At 38.8% G+C, this 22300-nt stretch overlaps 1 protein-coding gene across 1 annotated transcript in view; it reads right to left on the reverse strand.

Annotated features, from left to right (window-relative positions):
- The window catches only part of Pla2g4a (phospholipase A2 group IVA), a 141787-nt gene that overhangs the window by 114831 nt on the left and 4656 nt on the right, over positions 1-22300 (reverse strand). Inside the window, exon 2 of the mRNA XM_051185940.1 lies at positions 675-775. Within this exon, the coding sequence (XP_051041897.1) occupies positions 675-707 (33 nt within the window). The 5' untranslated portion in view covers positions 708-775. The remainder of the gene's footprint in view (positions 1-674; positions 776-22300) is intronic.

The following is a 22300-nucleotide window of genomic DNA, read 5'->3' on the forward strand; positions in this document are numbered from 1 at the left end:
GAACCCTAACTGAATTTCAAGTGCTCGTTTCAGCCAGGAAACTTCTCCTTGTTGTTGTTGTCTTGGTTTGGTTTGTTTTATAATCAAAAGAGAGATTGTATGTCTTCAATGAAATAGGAACAATCACAATGAATAAATTTTGAAGTAGTAAACTCTTCACTGAAAGTTAGCCAACCATGGAAGAATTTGTTCAGCATCTCTAGCTAAGGGAAAGTTTATAGAATTGTTTTCCTTGGAAATTCATACCAACATACAGTCCTAAACTCAGAAATTCATTTGTCCTTTGTCTACAAAGTCACATGCATCAATGCTCTTTGATAAATGTGAAGTGCTAACATTTTTCTTGTACCATGAATTTTGCTGTTGTTACAGATATTTTGGTTATCTTTTTTCCTAAGTCCTTTTTTTCTGAAAATTTATAGCAACCAAAGGACATGATTTTGTTTTATAATGCACCATAACCTAGTGTACAACATGATGTTCCTGAATATAATATGAATTCAATGAGTAGTTTAAAACTCCAGTTTTACTAGTAACACCAGCAACATGTACACGCATGCATGCACATACATACAGAGCACACACACACATACATGCACATACACACAGAACACACACACACACACACACCTGAAACACATACGCTTCCCTTCCAGAAAGAATACAACACTTACTATAATGTGCTGATAAGGATCTATGAATGACATGTTGGCCCCAGCTGCAGAGATTCTCACACTTCCAAGGTCTTGTCTGGTACTCCTAGCTTCTTTAAACCCTATAAAACAAACAATCATCATCATTAAGTTTCATTCTGGACACTGTTGGTTCAAGGCCACCTTGGGCTACATGAAATATATCCAGTACTAAAGAGAAACAACTCACACAAAGATCTCAGCACTTGGAATCAAAGCCTTTAATCCCAGGACTCATGAGAAGTGTATAAGACAAGGTCTCAGAACTGACATTGAAGATAGGAGGCATTCATTCTCCAGCCACACTGAGTTTAGGAAGACATAAGACTCAGGATTCTCCAGCTACACTGGAGAAACTTCAGTCATTTTGTTTTTGTTTTGTTTTACATTACTGTATTTCATACTTAGAAAGTTTGCTAGGCATGGCAGAACACACATTCCTTTCACCCAGAGGCAAGAGCATCAGGCATACAAGTCCACTCTGGGCTTCATAAGATTTTGTCTCAACTTTCTCTCCCCACCCAAAAAAGAAGGAGGAGGAGGAGAAGAAATAATGAGCCTATCAGCCTATCATCAAGTACCCCTATGATACAGTTTTAATGTTTGGCCCTGCCACAGCTCATAATGACATTTAGTTTTCAAAGGTCAGATGCAGTGGCACATGCCTATAATCCCAACACTTGGGAGATAGATACAATGAAATCAAGAATTCTAGGTCATCTACTATTAAGCAGTTTGGAGTCATCTTGGGCTACAAGAAACACTGTATTTAAACTTAAAAATAGAAGATAAACATAATTGTTAATGTGGAGGTTTGAAAGAAAATAGCACCCAAAGGGAGTGGCACTATTAGGAGGTGTGGCTTTGTTATAGGAGTATGCCAACATGGGGATGGGCTTTAAGGTTTCCTTTGTTCAGGCTACACCCAGTATCTCAGACTTATTGTCTGCTGATCAAGATTTAGGAATCTCAGCTCTGTCTCCAGCACCATGGCTGTCATGTACTGTCATGATGATAATGGACTGAACCTATGATCTGTATGCCAGCCCCAATGAAATGTTTTCCTTTATAAGAGTTGTCCTTCTCTCTTCACAGCAATAGAAGCCCTAAGTAAGACAGCTAATGTCAGAATATTCAGAATTTTAGGCTTCTGCGTTAGCTCCTCCCTCTGGGCTCCTACCTTAAATTCCTGCCCTGGCTTCTTTAGATGAGCTGTAACATGGATTTGGAGGCCAAATAAACTGTTTTCTCCTCTGGTTGCCTTTGCCCATGGTCTTTACCATAACAATAAAAAGGCAAACTAAGACAGTGGTATTAACAGGCAACCTCATGTTTGGAGGGGATAAACTACATGTAAACTGCAACTGTATTCCATTCTGCTAGTCTATGTTGATTCATGTTTCTCTTTTTCTTATTACTTTTCTTGATTACCTACTATTACAAACATACCATCAGGATTATTTCTCTGTTGTGTTATGCTATGCCTCTGCCTTGCCTCTAAGTACCCTTGAAGGAATGACCTCATGAAAAGACACAGACAAAATTATGCACTGTGGAATAATTTGTGACTCTTGTATTTGTGTTATGGATATGTATTTCTTATGTTACAAATTTATTAGTTGATAAAATCCTATTTAGTATTTACTATTACCAGGATGTTTTAAGCTATTCTTATTATATCTTATTTAGAGGAGCCAATAGTAATAACCAGGTATAGCAATATACATGTGTAATAATAGCACCAAAAATACTGAGGCAGTACAATTTGTAGTTCAAGGTCAATCTATGACACACAGTGAATTTCAGGACAGCCTGGGGAACTTGGCCAAATTTTCTTTAAAAGTATAATCAAATAAAAGCCAGCAAAGACTGGTGAGATGGTTAGCTGTTCAAAGCTCTCTGGTCCTCTGCTTTTGCAATTCTCAGCAGCACACAGGGTACCTCATAACCACCTGTAAATCAAGCTTGAGGGGTCCAACACTGTCTTCTGAACTTTTCAAACACCTGTACTTAAATGTGCATGTACTTCCATACAGACAAAAACACATAATTAAAATTTAAAGTAATAAATGAGGCCAAAACAAATAAAATAAAATATGATTTAGATAATTTGCTTGTCATTATAACTGATGCTTCTGTATTGATATTTCTGTATGTTCAAAGTATATTTACATAATGAACACAAAATATCTCCTTATCTATAACACATTGTAAAATATAGGGAAAAATGAACTGACTCCTCACTAGAGGATTTATACCTACTGACTAGCATTATGGTACTGGAAAGTACTATGTATATTACTAGAGCAGAAAAGTAATCGTCACTCAGCTACAAACACTACAGCCCACAACAATGGCCTGCATGCAAGAAACACTGGTCCAACAGTGACACAAATGTTACAGAAGTAACCAAACACTATTTTTAGTTGGATTTGAGAACCACTCTATAAGATGTAATCCATATCTGATACTGTAAAAGTGGGAAAGAATCTGAAACTAAATAAGTCATGGACCCATTATTATTATTCTGCTAAATGAACACAGCAATAAAATGACTCCTAGTGACTTGTTACTATAGCCATAGATGAGTACATCACTAACCCGTATCAGAGAAATTTCTTCTTGTAATAGATGGTAATTGCATAGAGACCATAGATGGACAATGTGCAGAAAGTGCAAGACTTTGGGGAACTCAGCCCTCACTAGGATGTCTTCATCAAATACTCAAGGCTCAGGGATCTATGTAAAAAAAAGGACAGGGAATGGTTGTGAAAGCCAAAGGTGGTGAATGACTAAGGAAACAGTGTCTGCCAGAAATAACAAGGCTAATACACTTATGAACTCACAGAAGACTGTGACAACATACAAAACACCTGCATGGATACAAACCAGACAAAATCCCTGCACTGAGAAGGAGAAACAGATAAGAGTTCTACACCAGGGAAAATTAGTTTTCTCCAAAAGAATGTCACTGGGTGTATCAGTTATACTCCAGGGCAGGCAACATGCCCAGGAATAGTTAGTTAACTCAAAATGCACTCCAAGGTTTTGTGTGCCTATTTTCTTTGTTTTGTTTGGGTACATTTTGCCTTACTGAGGTTTGTTTTTATAGTGGACAGGATCCATACTGAAATCTATGAAAGTAAAGAGGGTCATGACTGCTATTCTCACCAGAATTAGGAATTTAGAGGTGGGTTGTGAAGAAGTCTAGTGGTAGAATGTTTGCCTGGCATGTGTGTGTCCAGCACACTTCTGATGATTCCACTTAAAAACTGCAGCTTTAGAAAAATGTACAAATTTCTCTGTTGACATCTGTTCATTTGTGCAACAGTTATATCATTGCTAGGCAGATATGTCATTGCTAGGCACTAGGATGCAGTGAACAAGGCAGAGCTCATGCCTCCTGGAAACCTAGAAATTGTAGAGGTAGCAAGGAATGTAGTTCTGTATGATACCTCATGCTTCTGTGTCACTAAAAGGAGTACCACTTCCAAGGATCGGTATCTTTTGTTGGAAGGGTCTCTTGAATATTTTCACAAAGGAGGTAGATTTCAACCTTTCTAACAAAAGACACCAATCCTAAGAAGTGATACTGAGCATGGGGTGTCAGGCAACACTACACTCTTTGCTACCTCAACAATCTCTAAATTCCTAATTTGAACAGTCAATGAGTCTTTCATATTTACTTACTGCAAGCTAAAACAGTAATATACATGTGTACATAGAAATATATGGTATATATAGAAGCAGTCTGAATGTGGTACTTTCACTGAGAACAAAGTACACTATTTGTATGGCCCCATTTGATTAAATGCTAAGAGCATCCCACCAGATTGATTTCATGACAACACAGTTTGACAAACACTGATCTAAAAGAAGACTTCAAGATTAGATTTTCATCTACTTCTCCATTCTCACCCCGTTTCCCTCCTCTTTTTAATTTACGGCAATACAGGTTTTCTTTCCTTTCATCCAATGCATGCTGTTCTGTTGGATTCAAAGCTATAATCTACCTCTTCTATCCACTTATTTAACAAATATTCAAATAGAACATTCAGCTATTGTATACCAATTATATTCCAAAGTCCCAGAAGTAAAATCAAATTGAGATAGCGGGTCATCTCTGTAGGAACTCATATTCCTTCCATAGAGCAATCAGAAAATAAATAATGCAAGAGGAAAAAGCAAGTGTCCTAAAGTTAGGCTCTGGAAAGGAGCTGGCCATAAAGGGTGAAGAAGTGGGCTTAGAGTATCATGTCCTCAGCAGGCATATAAAGGAAGTGAGAGGAGTCCTGTGGCTGGTAAATACAAACCAAAGCAAAAGTGGTTGATGGTGAGGTTAGAAAACAAGCAGCACCAGATCCTGGAAGCCTCTGCAGATACCACTTGTCAACCAGTTAAACTAGGCCCAAGATGTGGAGCTCAGCTTCAAGGTCACTGTCATGGAGAAACTCTCTGTGACCATTAGAGCATGTTTGTATTTTAGACTTCTCCAAGCCTTCTGTCTCCCTTCCAACATGTCTGCCTTCCCTTCAGAAGCTAAAGACAGATATATACAGTCAGTGACCATGTTGACCTCGTGTACATAGCGTGGTACCTACAACATAGCAGGATCAAAATAAAGAAGTGTTTATTGGATAGATGTATGATGGACAGAACTAGGAATAATTCCAAGTGTGTTCATGGAGGAAGTTCTCACACTAACACTTTTTCAGTGTTCCTCTTGTTCATGCCTAACTATATTTAACTAGCAAGAGATACTATAAATGAATCTCTACTTTAAAAAATAAAAAAAGGAACAAGTAAAATTCCACAAGAAGTGAGATAACTATTTACTTTGAGGAAATCTGTTGCTGGGGATCAAAGCCTGATGTCAGCAATTTTATTTCCTCTTTTCATATCCAGTAACTTCATTCATAACTACCATGTTCACCAACCAAATATCAGCCCAAACCACATCCTCCAGCCAGACCTGGGCAGAGACTTCCCTAGTACTCAAGTCAAAGACAGGAAATGTGTTCAAGGTAGTTAACAGCTTAATTATACAACCAAAATTCTTTCTTAAATTTTTGTATTTTTTTTTTTTGGTAATTTCACATATGCATATAACATGGCTAGCGCCAAGTAATATTATTAAATTCTCTTTCATCTTTCTTTACCCCCTCCTTTCTTAAACTACAAGATAGTTGGATATTAGGAGACCATGACTCATGCATGGCATTAATCCTTTAGTCCTAGAACAACTTCCTTTTTTCTTTTCTCCTTTAATTCCACCCAGTTCTAAACATTTTCCTGCCCTAATAAAACTTCAGGCTGCCTTAGAAGATTTCTGTTAACTTTTACAATAACCAAAAATGAACGCATAGATTTAGATGCAAGTCCATTTAGAGTGGAAACCTATTGTAAGAAGGGAAAGGTGTGGTCACTGATTTCTTTTCTCCTCCCTTCCCCTGATTTAATATTTCTGCTCTATTTTCACTTCTTTTGCTGTGGTAAAATGCCCTTACACAAAGAAACTTACAGGAGATCACGGTTTATTGAAATTACTATCACAGGCTCCAAGCCCATCATTGAAGGACAGTCAAGGTGGAAAATCAGTCACAGCATATCCATAGTCCAATACCCAGTAGCAAATAAACTGGTGATTCACATCTGTATCCTAGCACTGGGGAGACCAAAGCAGGAGGACCAGTAGGCCAAGGTCATCTTCAATTACATGAATCTGAAGTCAGTTTTGCTGCATGGGACCCCATCTCAAAACCAAACTAAACAACAACAACAAAAAAAACAACCAGCCAAACAAACAAACAAACAAACAACAACAAAACCCACAGACAATCGAGTATACAATAACCCATTTTTGTATTTTTAATCTTAACAAAAGTATTTTAGGGGATCCATCAAAGTTTCCACTTGAGAGCTGAATATCGAGCTTGACCAACTTCTAGAACAGCAGAGAAAAGAACTTGAAAAGTTCTTGCTGTAGAAACTTTGAGAAGGGGCACAAGCAATCATTTAAGAAATCTGAAACTAATGAAAGAATGTAGGACAAAGGAACAGCATTTTTCCAGTATACCAAGAACCAGGAATAAAGGAGGTCTGTGGCATTTTAGAAAGGCATTGCTCCTACCCTCCCCAGTTCCTCAGCATGAAGTTCTAACAAGGAAGGGAGGGCAGCCTTGAGAACACACAGCTCTACTGCCCTGCTGGTCAAGGCTGGACAAAACAAGGAAAATTCCACACCCCAGAAGTTGTTAGAGAAGCCAAAGAGCATAGAACCAAACATCAGGTAAGTATCATACTAGCATGGGATCCCCACTATGTGAGACAAGACAACAGACCAAATAGAAAATTAAAAATGACCAACAGAGCCATGTGTGAGGCTCTGGGTATAAACTTCAACAAAACAGAGGTTGGTTAAGAGAGACCTTGGTAAGGTCCAGCCTATTCCTGATGTGCTGAAAGAGTGTGAGAGCAAGGATATGCTGAGGGTCCTAGGCAGAGAACAAAGAGTAGGCAGGGACTTAGAAACTCGCTGAACTTAGAAAGCACTCTTCAAGTCACAGGCAAGGCAGATTTCAAAGATGTGCTCACTTAAGACACTTAAGTAAATCTTTGTCCAAACACTGGTTGACAACTAAGAAGTGCTAACCCATAAAGAACCATGGAAAAACAACACAGAAAGTAAAATCAAGAATGAGTGGGGATGGGTAAGGGGTAACCTGGGTATATATGCCTGAGGCTGAGCACTATAGAATACATCCGTGAATAAACTGAGGTCACTAAAACAAATCAACATTCTCAATAACTTACCCATAGGAAATACCAGAATCAAAGACACAATAATATATAATTTATACCTTGATGTACAATCTAGAATCATTTTCAGAATTAACCATAATAGAGCCACTGAGAGAAGTCATCTGGTAAAGGTGACTGCCTCCAAGCTTGAGGGCCTACGTTTGGTCCCCAAGGCCCCCATAGTAGAAGGAGGACCCCACTCCTTCACATTGCCCTCTGACATCTTCAAAACACATACATAAATATATTAGATAAACAAATGTAATAAAAATAACAAGAATTTAAAAATAAAAAACAAGTAAATAAATAAATAATGGAAAAAGACAACAAAAACAGTATGAACCATACAGCAAAAAGTTCCAACAAGAAAGAAAAAAAAAAAAGGCAACAATTACTGGCTGAAATTTCCTTGATTTTGATTTTAAAACATCAATAAAACTCCTTCAAGTGGGATTAAACACAAAGACAACTAAATCCTAGACACCTAGCTAACTGTTGAAATTCAAAATGATAAAGAATAAATTTAAGATTAAGGAAATAACAGCTGTTCATGCATAAGATAATTGATGATCAACAAGTGACTTCTCATATCAGAACCAACAGCATTCTAAAGGGAGTGGGACCACATATTCAAACTATACACTGAGCTTAGTAGCCAGCGAGCTATCTTTCAGAAATATGAACAAATACCAACATCACCACAGCAGTAAACACAGGAAGGAGTTTTATAGATTAATAAAATAAATAAATAAAAATAACAGTAAAAGCTTCAGAACCTAAATCTAAAATTGTGTCTGTGTGCCTGTGTATGTGTTATAAAGGTGTTTAGTGTCAAGAAACTACCATGTTTATCAGAAAGGAAGAGACCTTAGGGGAGATGAGAATCAAAGGGGGTGATGGAACACATATAACAGGAAAGCAAAGGGGAGCATTTGCTGATGGAGAAAAGAGAACTGGCTAGGAAAAGTGGAAAGGAGAATAATGGGACCAAAGTACACCTGCTTACAAATGAAGATGTCATGATGAAAACCATTACTTTGCATGCTAAATTAAAAATAATTGTAAGCAGGGTGTTGGTGGCACACACTTTTAATCCCAGCACGTGGGAAGCAGAGGCAGGTAGATCTCTGTGAGTTCAAAGCCAGCCTGGTCTACAGAACTAGTTCAAGGACAGGCTCCAAAGCAATACAGAGAAACCCTGTCTCGAAAAACCAAATAAATAAATAAAATAAAATAAAATAAAAAATAATGGTAAAATGTTGAAGGGCAGGAAATGCTGCTTAGCATTAGGACACTTGCCTAACATGAATGAGGCCTGGGGGTCAGAATAGAGAGGAAAGGGGGGAAGGAGGGCGGGATGATGGCTGGGGAGACAGGAAATAGAAAATAAAGTTCTTCATGTTGAAAAGAATTGACAGTAAACAACAACTCAAAGCCTCACAAAAAACAGAAAACACCAATAAAGTTAAAAATTTTAAATATATTTTCCTCTCTTTATCTTTACACCATAAAAATGATACAATTACTCTGAGCTCATTTAAAGAGGCTGTGTGTGTGTGTGTGTGTGTGAAGATTTCATATGTATATATGAAATTTATAGCACAGAAAGAGAAAAGATAAACATAGCTATATTAGAACAAGGAAAATACATCAAATAATCTGAATCCATTGGAATAAATTAAGAATACCAGCCTTGGTAGAATGTAGATTAATACCAGATAGTCTATAAGTATACTTTCTAGTTTTATCACTAAATGTTTTAAAAATATGAGGTTTATAGAAACATATTGCAATGCTATAGCACTGGATTTATAACACATAAGGTTATGATATATTGGAAAGCAACAACACAAATAAGAACTAAAGAAGAATTGCAACTACATGGAAAGATTATTTTACCAAAACAAGTTACTAGTTATATGAAGAAGACTATAATAAATTAGTACATATACCTTAATTCCTAGAACTACCAACAAACTCATTCAAATATCATTGGAATATTAACAAAATAATTTAAATGGCCCCACCCCCCCAAAGAAAAAGATCACCAGAAAATAGGTACATAGTTCAGGGAGCAGAAGAATAGAATAAGTAAATAAAGAATGAAGAAACACACATTAGCAGATGGGAGCCCAACCCTATTTCTATTAACAATAAATGTGAAACTATCTGTAGACTGATCAGGAGGCATACAGGTTCAACGTCAGCCTGGTCAGAGAGAACCCTGAGAGCTATTATATTTTCTGTTGGTTGCCTACTAGAAATAAATTATAAAACCTTTTGCTGAAGGCACCACATATTTAGACACAGGATGACAAGAACACAAGCTTGAACTGAGCTGGCAGCTTCTTCCTCCCAGCTAGCTAGTTTTCATAGCTTTAGAAGGTTCTATGCACGCTCTTGGTTTGGTGGGGAACCTCACTCAGTTATGGACTCTACATGCTGTACTACCAACCTGCAAGGAAAATGATGCAATACTGACATGACTCTTATGGGATAACCAATTACTTTCTAATTGAATTTGAGATCTGCTCCATAAGAAGGAATTCATGTCTGGTACTATAAACATGATCAAAAGCCAGTGAGTGGTGGGTGAGGTCACAGGTCTTGCTGGGGATGACAGCATAGTGGTGTGGTTTCATAAAAAGACATGATAGTATGACAGTTTGTCAAACTGCCTTACCAATATGTATGTTTATGCCCATATATGGTGCTGGTGTCAGCTTTGATCAAGTAGCTCATTTTTCAATGAGAAGAGGTTACTATATAGATTCACAACTGGTCAAAGTGCTAAGAATAAGGCATCATTGAATGCTCAGCCATCCATATCACCTTTCCCAAAGGCTCAGGGGACATTGTAGAACAGAGGATGGAAAGAATTGTAAGAGCCAGAAAAGGGGATAGAAGGTTGTCTTTTGGGCATAACATGGTCATCATCCTCTTGAGCTTTCAGCATCTGTGACCATCTATACAGGACATGCACAAGATCAGGACAGGCTACATCTTGTCATGGAGTGGGGTGGGGCTCATAAGGCCCAGCTCCTCTCTGAGAACCTACAGGCTACCAAGTGAGTGCTAGAGGAGGCAGACATTTTCTTGAGTGGTGCAAGCACTTGTCAGCTGCCCATGCTTTCATAAATGACCCTTTACCCATTCTATAAGTTACTCTAATGAAATCCATTGGTTCACAGAAAAAGCCAAAAATAATAAAACATGAAAGTACTAGGGAGTATGCGCACTAGTCAACAAAAAGGAAGGGATCACCAGAAGCAGGAAAGAACAACAGAAGGTAATGAAGAGAGAATGAATCAAAACACATTACAAACACGTTTGAAAATGCAACAGTGAAACACATCATTGTACATGCTAATTAAAAACCCCAAAATACATAAATAAACACATGCACGATTGAAAAACAAATAAAGGACAACCACATTGTAAGACACTTTCTCAACAATATGTACATGGATCTGACCTCCAGTCAATGGCTTTCAGACTGAATAGTGCTAAGGACTGTAAAATCGGAATTAAGTCTATAATATTTTAGTATTATTGTATACTTACAATGCTGCACCAGTGTCAGTGTCCTGGCTTTGAATGTGCTTTGGTAATATATAATGGGGGAAACTTAGTAGGAGGCATCAAGGACTCTGTGTAACACTTTAGGGATTTCTTATCTTAATTATGTCTAGTTTATTTTAAAATCTAGTGCATGTTATGGGGGCTGTGGTGTTGCATGCCCTTAATCTCAGGACTCTGGAGGCAAAGGAAGATGCATCTGTGAGTTTAAGATCAGCCAAGGTTACAGAGTGGGACCCTATTTTAAAATATAGATGTCAGTAGACCTCACTGATATGTACGATTTTCATCCCAGGAAGAAACAAAGCTGTCCCAAGGGAATCAGATTAGTATATGGTCACTTTTTGTCAGGACAAAAATCATGTGTAATTACTGTCAGTGACTCCACTTTCAGTTCCAGTTAGGAAGCAACTTCCACTCACCACTTTCCCCTCCTGTCACTGACAGTAATGGCAGCAGATACTTTAGATTACTGTGGTATTAAGACATCTCTGCCCAATTCTCCATACTAAACACACGCAAAATGCCTTTAACACCACAATTAGCTCAGGCCTGGGAATCTTACTACAACTAAGTTGCACAACTGTTACAATGAATATTCTGAAACAGAAGGCTTTCCCCATTTCTTCTAATGGGGCTAAATAAATAACCAGACTTCCTGAGTAAAGAGTAGCTGGCAAGTCTGGAGTAAGAGATATGAAGCTCGTGGTTTGCTTTGGGGTTTTTTGTTTTTCTATTTGTCTCCCATGCCCTATACTTAGAAATCTCCAGAATGCTCATGAGAGGAGGAGAAAGATACCCTTCCCAAGACAGACTTGACTGTGCTGTGCAACTGTTGGCTTACAATGAGTGATTAATACCATAGGGTCTGACCAAAGCCCATTTAGTCATGTCAGAGCAATACAGGCTTCTCAGAAAAAGTGAATAAAAACTACACGGCCTGCCTGAAGTGCTTTGTCACTTCTGTCTCTCTGCAGAGAGTGATGAAACAAAGGGAGAAGATAGTTATAATTACAGCTGTGGCATCTGGTGGCCAGAAGGAAAGGGACTACATTTCCTAGGCAGTGGCAGGAGCTTTCACAACACAGTGCCACCTTCACAGCCAGAGGCAAGCAGAGCTTGCTTGCTCTCCCATTCTCCCATTCCAACCCTCTATTCATTCCGTTGTACAAAATGAGGAAATGGCCCCTCCACCTCACAGACACCTTGGGAGGATAAAATGAGCAAATGTATGTAAACTCCAACCGCAAGCAAATGAAATTAATAAAATGATGTATTGTTGTTTATAAAACTGATGCTTTTCTAAAGCTACCTCAACTCTGTGAGAGGTGTTTGACTGTATGGAGAATTCTGCAAAGTTTGCAGTCAGCCAGTTGGTTGAGCAATTCTTACAAGTCTCATGGGCTTTTCTCTGGTCAACAATGAGGTTTTAATAGAAAACACGAAGTGCTTACAGTGCTAATCCACTAGGATTTTAAAAAGTAAAAACACTGGGCAACTGGCTTGTCTGATGCTTAGAGCCACAATTTTGTCCATTATGCCAGATAAATAAGTGTTCTGAAAACAAAGGCCCTTGGCCCTGTGTCCCTTCAGCATCCTTCTCAGACATGGATTCCCACTCAGGTGTTACAGAAGTTCTGTTCCTGAATGGTTTGATGATGCTTTTCTTTTTTAACTAAAGCTAGGCAAAACTTTCTATCACTTACAAGCAGAGAAAAGTGAAGAACAAAAGGAATTAAAAGAGATAAATGCACTAGCCAAGAAGCCAGCCTGGTCTACATAGCAACTTCCAGGTCAGCCAAGGCTACAGAATGAAACCCTATCTCAAAACAAACAATTAAAAAGTAGTTAAATGTATGAGACCTGAATAAGAAAGCCTCCCACACACACACCAAGCCTCATCACTTTAGCACAGAAAGCCTGAGAGGTTCTTTGTTCACTAGGAAACATAAATGTTCATGCCCAGACACAGGCACAGGTTATTAACTAGGTGGGTTTCTCAGTCCAGATATGTTGTGGAAGATATTTTAACTGGGCAAAGATGTGTTACTTTTGTTTATGCTGCAATAATATATTAACTGTGTAAAGGGGCGTTACATCTGTATATGTTGCAATTGTTTAATTATGCAAAGATGTGTTGCCTTTGTTTTACCTTACCTGCCTAATAAAAGGATGAAAGGTCTAATAAGAGGCTGAATGGACAATAGATAGACAGGAGAGAGATAGGCAGGGCTACCAGGCACAGAGAATAAATAGGAGGAGAAATCTAAGTTAAGGAACAATGAGAGAAGGAGAGAATGAGTGAGATGCCCAGGGCAAGATGCCATACATGAGAAGCAGTGAAAGTAAGATATATAGAAACAAAAGTAAAAAGACCGAGTCAAAAGGTAGATGAACAGAAATAGGTTAGTTTAAGTTCAAAGAGCTAGCCAGAAATGAGCCAAAACTAGGCCAAGTGCTTATAACTAATAAGTCTCTGTGCCATGATTTGGGATCTGCTTGGTAGCCCAAAAGAAAGAGAAAGCCTAGTACTGTGCATGTAACTACAGAGCCTGCCCAGCATGTCACAGTGAGGTCCCTGGTGCCAAGTGCTGGAACCCATGCTTGTCCTTTAGAACTAAGATTTCCCCCTGTCTTTCTATGTTAAGTCTCTAAGCTTCTTCACCTTCCACATGTGTCTTCCTCAAAGCTCACTCTAAACCCACAACCAGGCACAGGGCACGATTACACACAGGGCACAATGGAACACAACCATAAAATGGAGCACAACCATAAAAGTCACACAACCGGGTAAGGAGCACAACCACATAAACAGCATAACTGCGTAAGGAGCACAACCGCATATGGAGCCCATGCCAGAGTTCAGAGGAGGAACAGAGCCCAGTGACTTAAAATGGGAATTCATAGAAGCACAAAGTTTAAAGATACACATGAAGTGGGGAAAGGAAATATTTCCATTAGGTAAAGATTCACAGCTAAAGACTCTCCCTGACGCTGCCTGCCTGCCACTCCGTTTCTGCATAAATGCCCTATGAGAAACTCCTTCTTGATATATCTGCTAGCCCAGCACAAGCAGTATGGTGGCCCTAACTCGGAACTCTGCTTCCTTCTGCCAGTTCTGCAGTTGGACCAGAACTGATTATTTAACTACTCTTGATGAAAGGGTGAACAAGAAAATGAGGACTTTTCATGGTATACTGGGGAAACCACCCAGATGATAGATGAAGCCATGCGTTGAGAATTAATATAAGAGAACTCCCTATTCATAGACTCTAGAATAACAAATTGCTCCATATATAAGCACTTGCTAGTTTCAGCAATAATTTTTCCATATTAAACTTATTTTTGTAATAGATCTGTGATCTATCGAACTGATTTCATTTGATGTTAACTTAAATATTTTGAACCATTTTTCTGTGCTACTAAGCTTTCTTTTTCCCCCTTCTTTCATACAATATACCACTACTGCAGTTCCCCCTTCCTCCTCTCTGCTCAGCCTCTCTCTCGCCTCCCATCGTCCTCAGACCCTCCCCTCTTCAGTTTCCCTTCAGAAAAGAGCAGGCCTCTCAGGGACATCAACAAAACATGGCATTACAATTACAATAAGATTAATACACATACTCAGGGAGGCAGATGATGAGGGATGTCTTTCTGTATATATGTTTCTCTTATTGGTTGATGAATAAAACACTGATTGGCCAGTAGCCAGTCAGGAAGTACAGGCAGAGCTATGAGACTGAGCATAATTCTGGGGACAGGGCAGAGAGAGATGAAGGAGTAACATTCTGGATCCTTCTCTGATAAGATAAGGCCATGTAGAAAAACATAGATTAATGGTTATGGGTTAATAATTAAGAGAGCTAGCCAGTAAGAAGCCTGAGCGATAGGCCACACAGCTTATAATTAATATAAGTCTCTGTGTATTCATTTGGGACTGAAGAACAGCAGGATTTGGCGAAAGAGGGAACTCCAGCAACAGACAGAGGCAGGAGAATCTCTGTGAGTTCATGGCCAGACTGCTCTACAGAGTGAGTTCTAGGACAGCCAAAGCTACACAGAGATACTCTATCTTGAAAAACCAACAACAAAAAAGGGGGGGAGGAAAAAATTAATACACACTTGTTAACCATTTCCCAGATATTTTATTAAATAATGTAATACATTCTATCTCATTTATTTTTCTTAACAAGATAGTAATTATTAACATTTTTGAGATTAAAATAAGATAGGTTTAAAAGATTGAATAACTGGTCTGACAACTCAAGCTCTACATCCATATTATGTAAAACCATCTCTCCTAAGGAGCATGGAACATTAACAGTACTAAGCCAACCCTAGAATTGTGACCTGCCTCATCATAATTTATTTTTTCTTTCTACATCACTATGACATGGCAAATAAGATACTAAAGGGCAAGCAAAATGACTCAGTGTGAACAGGCACTTGCTGCCAAGACCTATGACTTGAGTTCAATACTGGGGCCCACATGGTGGAAGAAAAACCAATGTACCTAGCTTGCACTTTAACCTAAACAAACACACACACACACACACAGAGAGAGAGAGAGAGAGAGAGAGAGAGAGAGAGAACAGCTGTTGTATATGAGCAATAGCTACATACATACACATGCTCACAAAATAAACATAATTTTTAAAAGATATGACATCCAGAAACATTTGGAAGTTACATGTAAAGAAATATAGTTATTAGAAAGCCTTAGCAAGAAAGTAACATGATAGAAATCTCATGCTTTCCTTAAAAGAAAAAGAAAAGAAAAAGAGATACTGCAGACTGCAGCTTTATAACATTCATTTTCTTACAGTTCTAGAAAGTGGAAGTCCAAAACCAAACATTGCATGTTGTACTTCAGCATCTCCTCCTTGCTTAAGGTGGCTGTCTCCTCAACGAGAGTACCCCCCCGCCCCGCCGTCTCTCCCTCTTCCTGTACTCGCTATGTGTTAGGAGGTGTTCTCCTATTATGTTCTCATATGGTAGCCCATCTAACTGATCTTGTTTTAAATTAATCATTCCTTTAAAGCACAGTTCAATAACATAGGTATAGCACACCAGAATTCAGCAATGAAAAACAGACTGAGAATGTCAAGGTATTACTCAAGGAGGGAGACACACAATGGACTCAAGAAGCCTGGGCTGAGCTGTTTTGAGACCTGCACTGAGCCAACAGTCGTTGGTTCAAAGGGAGCACAGCACTTTTCCATGAGGGAAGCCACCTGTCTTGCCATTCAGTAAGGTCCCATGAACACCCCCAGGCATTCCATATTGATGAACGCACACTATTTAATGCTTCACTGTAGTATTTCCTGCAACACCACCTTGTTACTAGGAAGCACGCAACCAGAGGGACCTGCCCATTTCAGTACCCAGCCAGCTTTCTCATATTCCTTCCTTGACATGGAGGTTGGCTGTTATTTTCCATCCTTTCACCTAAGCAAGTGGCCACTCTGGCTATATTTTAGAGTCATAAAATTTTGAAGTTGGAGGAAATACTTTTATCATGCTAGCCATCATTGCATTTATAAGCTGCAGCCTAAGGAACAGACAAACCAAGCCAAGTTAGGGGACAGCTCTATACTTATTTCTCCTTCTTTATACCTCAGTGTATACAGTGTAGATTTCTAAAATTAATCAAAATTAAAATGAAGTACATATATATTTACATATATACATATATATGATTTACACACACACATATATATATATTTGTTTAGCCAGTATGTTAAGGTACTAGTTTGGTGGTATGGAGTTGACTCAATATATGAATTTGAGAAAAAAAATAGTAACTGTATATCCCCATGTGACTGATTAAAAAAGTGACTTTACAATTTATTTCATCATTCATACTTCCCTATGTTTAATCCTTAGTTATAAGTTGTTTACTTACAAACATTACATGGATTGTTTTTAAAAACTATTTTTGTCATTCAGCCCAATGGAATTACATTACACTGATGGTCAGAAAATACACAACATTCATTTTCAGATAATATACAATAAGGATGTTCTGTCTTCTCCCTTACAGAAACTGATTTTATGATTTAGTGTGTGTTAACCCTTTAAACACATCCAACAAAGTGCCAAGAAATATGGTGTGCCTTGAGATCACATCTACACCTTCTCTGCAGACTGGAGGTTGCAAACACGGCATGACGTTAAATTCATTTAATAAAACCATCTGATGATAAAGAGTAGCAATTATGATGAAACACAGTACTGTGACAGTGTACAAATATTAAATGATACCAAGTGTGACTTGGTGTCTCTGAAGCACACACTAGTGTTGTTCTCAATTTGATGCAAATTTTTGAGGACAGAATGACTTCCAGAACCATGAAGGACAAAATGATAGGAAACACATTCTCTCTGTGCCTCTGTCCTCTGCTGGCACCATAATGACTTGTGCTGCACCTTGAATATTTGGTATTATACAACAATGGGTTGAATTGAATGAGTCAGAATCGCTACCATTACCTCCAAACATCAAATGTGCATTTCCTCAACCTTTGTGCATGATCAAGAAGGCTACACCAAAGGCATTAGTCAAGTCTGTAAGGGTTCAGTTGAGCTCCTTGTGCTTTTTAAAATATAAAGTTAACAAAACTAATGTTCGCCACTCCCCTTCATTTTGCAGAAGAGGAAGTTGGCCATAACCTAAGAGAGAGACATGGGCAGAACAAGGAGAGAAGCACGCAGTGACTTTCCACTTCATGACCTGTCATGAAAGCAAGAGGGAAGGAAGGAGAGCAGAAGGAAGGGAAGGCCTTCCTAAATTGGGACAGGGTAGCTGCTCGCAGCATAGGAAGGAGCAATCTCACAGCTCTGACACAGTGCCCCCTCCTCTTACATGCTGGCCAGCAGGCCCCGCAGAGGACTCTAATTAGTTATGAAATAAGGCTCTTTTATGGGAAGGGAATTTATGAAAATGGCTAATGGACTTAAGAAAAATGTAATTTTTTAACTTTGAAGAAATATGAGTCAATATTTCAATAATATTGTTTTTGTCAGGGGTGGGAAGAATCCATCATTTTGCTTACGATAGACAGCTGTTTCCCATGACGCTAATGAATAAAAATGAAGCAAGGGAAGTGACTTTCATATTAAAAAACAAATTGGCAGGTTGAAAATGCACATCCGGGCAGTAGGACTCTCAGAAGAACCTCTTGTTTGTTGCTGTTTTATTAGTCATTGTCTCAGACATAACATGATTTTGCTTTGCTTTGCTTTGCTTTGCTTTGCTTTGCTTTGCTTTGCTTTGCTTTGCTTTGCTTTGCTTAGTTTTGGGGGTTCTAGGGTTGGACTCCAGATCCTCACACATGCTAGACAAGCATTCTTCTGCTCAGCTAATCCCCAACCCTGTACTGCAGAATTCCATCAGTTCAATCAAATTCCAGAATGTCTTATCAGATACACTAATACTCTGAGAGCCAGGTATGGTAGCACATACCTGTAATCCCAACAACAGGAAACAGGCTCAGAATGGTCTAAATAGTGAAACCCAGTCCCAAAATGTCCATCTTGAAATAATAAGAATAACAATATTTTTAAAATTTCCTCAGAAACTGGAGTAGCTGATAAACGGCTGGTGATGCGCTGAGACCTAAGGATTTCACTAAGGAACCAACAGGAGCCTGCAAGGAGACTAGCAGTTCCACACCCAGAACTCAAACCAACTTCTGTAGCAATTCCACCAATTGGGAGTGAGGAAAACAGATTCCAGGATGTTGCCTCTTGGAACATGTAAAAAGTCATTGAGATCCAATGAAGTGGAGAAAGAGGCCTAACACGGATAGGAAGAGGCATGGAATCCAACAGGGGTTTAAAAAGAACAAAGGCTCCATTCCAGGCTACCGGAAACCAAGCCAAAGTGGGACACACCCTGTCAATTACTAACTAACTTGCATTAAAAGACCAGAATCCTAAAAGGTCCTGGATTTCCATGTATTTTTATTTGTCTAGGTTCAGTCCTGTCTGGGTTTTTTCTTTACTTAATACACTATTTTATTTTCAAGGATTTCAACTTCTTCCTTCCTTCCTCTCCTTTTTGGAAAAGGAAAAAACAAAATAAGAGGACACACATATTCTAAAATCAACTATGTAGTGTCTTCACACCTATCATCTACAACTTGAGAAATATCACACAGCCAGCCAGTGGTTGTGTTTTAGATTCTCAGCCACAGAGCCTGAAGAGGCTCTCAACCAACAGGGGAACATCTAAGATCTCAGGTCACCTTCAGCCACACTCCTGGAAGTGACTTGGCTTCCTTCTCACCCTCTAGGATCTCACCCACCTACACTCTCTTAGCTTAGGACCCCCCTGTATGTGACAGTCCCTCACTAAAAAGGAAGTCTTCCTTCTCCTGGACAGACCTGGCTCACATCGCTTTGAATGGGAGAGCCATACAAGGACTTTACTCTGATGGCAGAGACTTCTTTCCTCAATCATCAAGCACCAGCTTCCACCAGATTCTGGCTGGCAAAGCTGCAGCTAGTGTCTCCACTAGCCGTTCCTCCTTCTGGAAAGGCTCCTTTGCTTGCCATCCCCAGATCTGCACTCTGGCTCCAGGCATGGCCATCCCACTTCCATTTTCTCCATCAGCTAAGTGAGGGTGCCCTGGTGAAGATCAGGAATAACCTGCACCTTCTCTAACATAGGGCTCAGTTTTGCACCCTCAACCTCCATTTCCACTGGAACAACCATCCTTCCGGGTTTCCATGACATTATCCCAAATCCCTGGTTTATTAAGTAATTTTATGGTTGTTTCTTTGCAGGTCTCTTTACAAATGCTATTCTCCATCAGGAATCAGTGTGAGTCATGCTGTCTTCATTCTATTCACCTCCTATGCATTGCCTCTCATCCTTCACATCTTTTTTTTTTTTTTAATGATTTTTTTTTATTTAAATTTGAAACAAGTTTGTTTTACATGTCAATCCAATTCCCTCTCCCTCCTATCCTCTCCTGTTCCCCTACAATCCCCATCCCATCCCCTTTCTGCTTCCCAGGGAGGGTGAGGATTTCCATAGGGAGTCTTCAAAGTCGGTCACACCATTTGGAACGGGGCCTTGGCCTTCCCCCATGTGTCTAGGCTGAGAGAGTATCCCTCTATGTGGGATGGGCTCCCAAAGTCCATTTGTACACTAGTGATAAATTCTGATGCACAACCAGAGACCCCCACAGACTTCCCAGGCCTCCTAACTGACACCCGCGTTGAGGGAGTCTGGATTGATCCTATGCTGGTTTCTCAGCTGCCAGTCTGGGGTCCATGAGCTCCTCCTTGTTCAGGTCAGCTGTTTCTGGCCTCACATCTTCTTAAGTTGACCATTTTATCATTTGCCATTGACAAGAGAGAGACATCATTACAGACAATGCAAAGGAGAGAGAAAGTACTGAGTAACTATTGTAAATGTTTATATATTTTAATTTAAATTTCTGCTTGTTGCTAGCTTAGAAAATAAATACTAAGAATCAGGTTATAATAGCCATTTAATATCTTTAAATTAAACCTTTTCATTTCGACATTTGTTTCTTTAGTTTTGGCACTAGGGGCCTTGTATATTCACAGCAAACACACTACCACCGAGCTATGTCCCAGCCCTGTTGTTTTACTACTCACTTTGCCTCATGACCTCACTAAGCTGACCAAGCTAGCCTTGAACTCACTCTGTAGCTAAGCCTTGAACTTGTGATTACAGGGCTGCACCCATACCCTCAGTTTAAAGAAACATTTTAGAATTATATTTTTTGCTATAACCAATCTTTCTAAAATGTGTTGGCTGCAACTTCTGAGAATCAAGACTCCACTAATACTTAGAAGATATTATTTGGACATGTACATTGTATACTGAAAGTAAAATGCTGACCAATGAACTACAAAAATGCCAGGTTTTAATCTGTGTTCATGAACTTAACCAATTTGAAAACTGTCTCCTTCTTTATGATAGTTGAAGGATAGGAGGTAAAAATTGACTTGAAGTCACTGATGGTTATTAAGAGATCATGATTACAGATGTGACAGTCTGTACAGAATGATCTAAATCATTCTGAAGTATACATCTTGATGCACTTCTCCCCAAGTTGATTTCTTATATATTCTTACATCACTGGTCTAAATCATTTATCTCAATGCATATCATCACATAAAATACAAGTAAAAAATAAATCCACAGAAGTGATTGTCTTTTTGTTTTCATAAATAAATAACAGAACCTAAAAATGTTAAGAGATTTTTTTTTCTTTCCCTAGACTATCCCAGACAAGCAGTGTCTTCAAGAATTACAGATCCATGAATCCAACAGGAAATTATCTTTCATCCAGGGGTTAACAACCACATTGCTGCTTATTGACTACATTCAACTTATTTGTCAAAGATGTGGGCAAGAAGTGTGGGGCAAATTGGAAGTGTGCCAACTCACTGTCTGAAATTCAAAAGCTATTTGCTGACCTAATGTTTGTAGAGGCAGAGTTACACACAGCAGGCAAGCCTCAGCTACTGCATATTACATATGACCAAGCCATGCATTGCACAGCAAGGTAAGTTTGTAACTGGTTCATAAATCTTGAGAAGGAGCTTCTAACTTCTTTATTGTAAGCTTCCATATGCTAGGGAAAGTCAACTTTTTCTTTTGTTCTGCAGAAGATGAATGTGAATGATTTATACTAACTGGCATAATCAAGCATGGAACCTTAAGATTCCAAATAGTCTAGGAAACTTCTGTTTTTCACTTGGATGTAAGACCTTTGGTTAAATAAGTATTTCTTATCATGATTCACACACACACAAAAAAAAACTCTTTAAATATGTTTATTTCATAGTTTTGATAAAATATCGTGTGTTACGTCCTTTAAAGCTGTATGTGCCTGTATAAAATACCAAGTAGTTAAAAAAAAAAAAACCTGAAATTACCAATCAGAAGCTAAATTTTTCAATCATTCTGAGTGTTGATATAATATCCTCTCAATCAGTAACCATGTTGCAAGAACAGAACAATGGAGTTGCTGTGGGGCTGGACTGTGGGGCTGGACTTTGGAACAATGTACTTTCCTGAGTCTTCCCTTACAAATTTTCAATTAACCCTAGTAGGAGGAGGTTGACTGCCTCAAATAGAGGACTTCAAAAAAAACAGGGACTATGAACAAATCAGCTGGCCTAAGGAAATATATAAAGTCCATAGTGATGGATGCCATGGACACAGGCTTAGAAAGAGAAGCTAT

Source organism: Phodopus roborovskii, unplaced genomic scaffold, assembly GCF_943737965.1.
Source record: "Phodopus roborovskii unplaced genomic scaffold, PHOROB, whole genome shotgun sequence".
NCBI classification, from domain to species: Eukaryota; Metazoa; Chordata; class Mammalia; order Rodentia; family Cricetidae; genus Phodopus; species Phodopus roborovskii.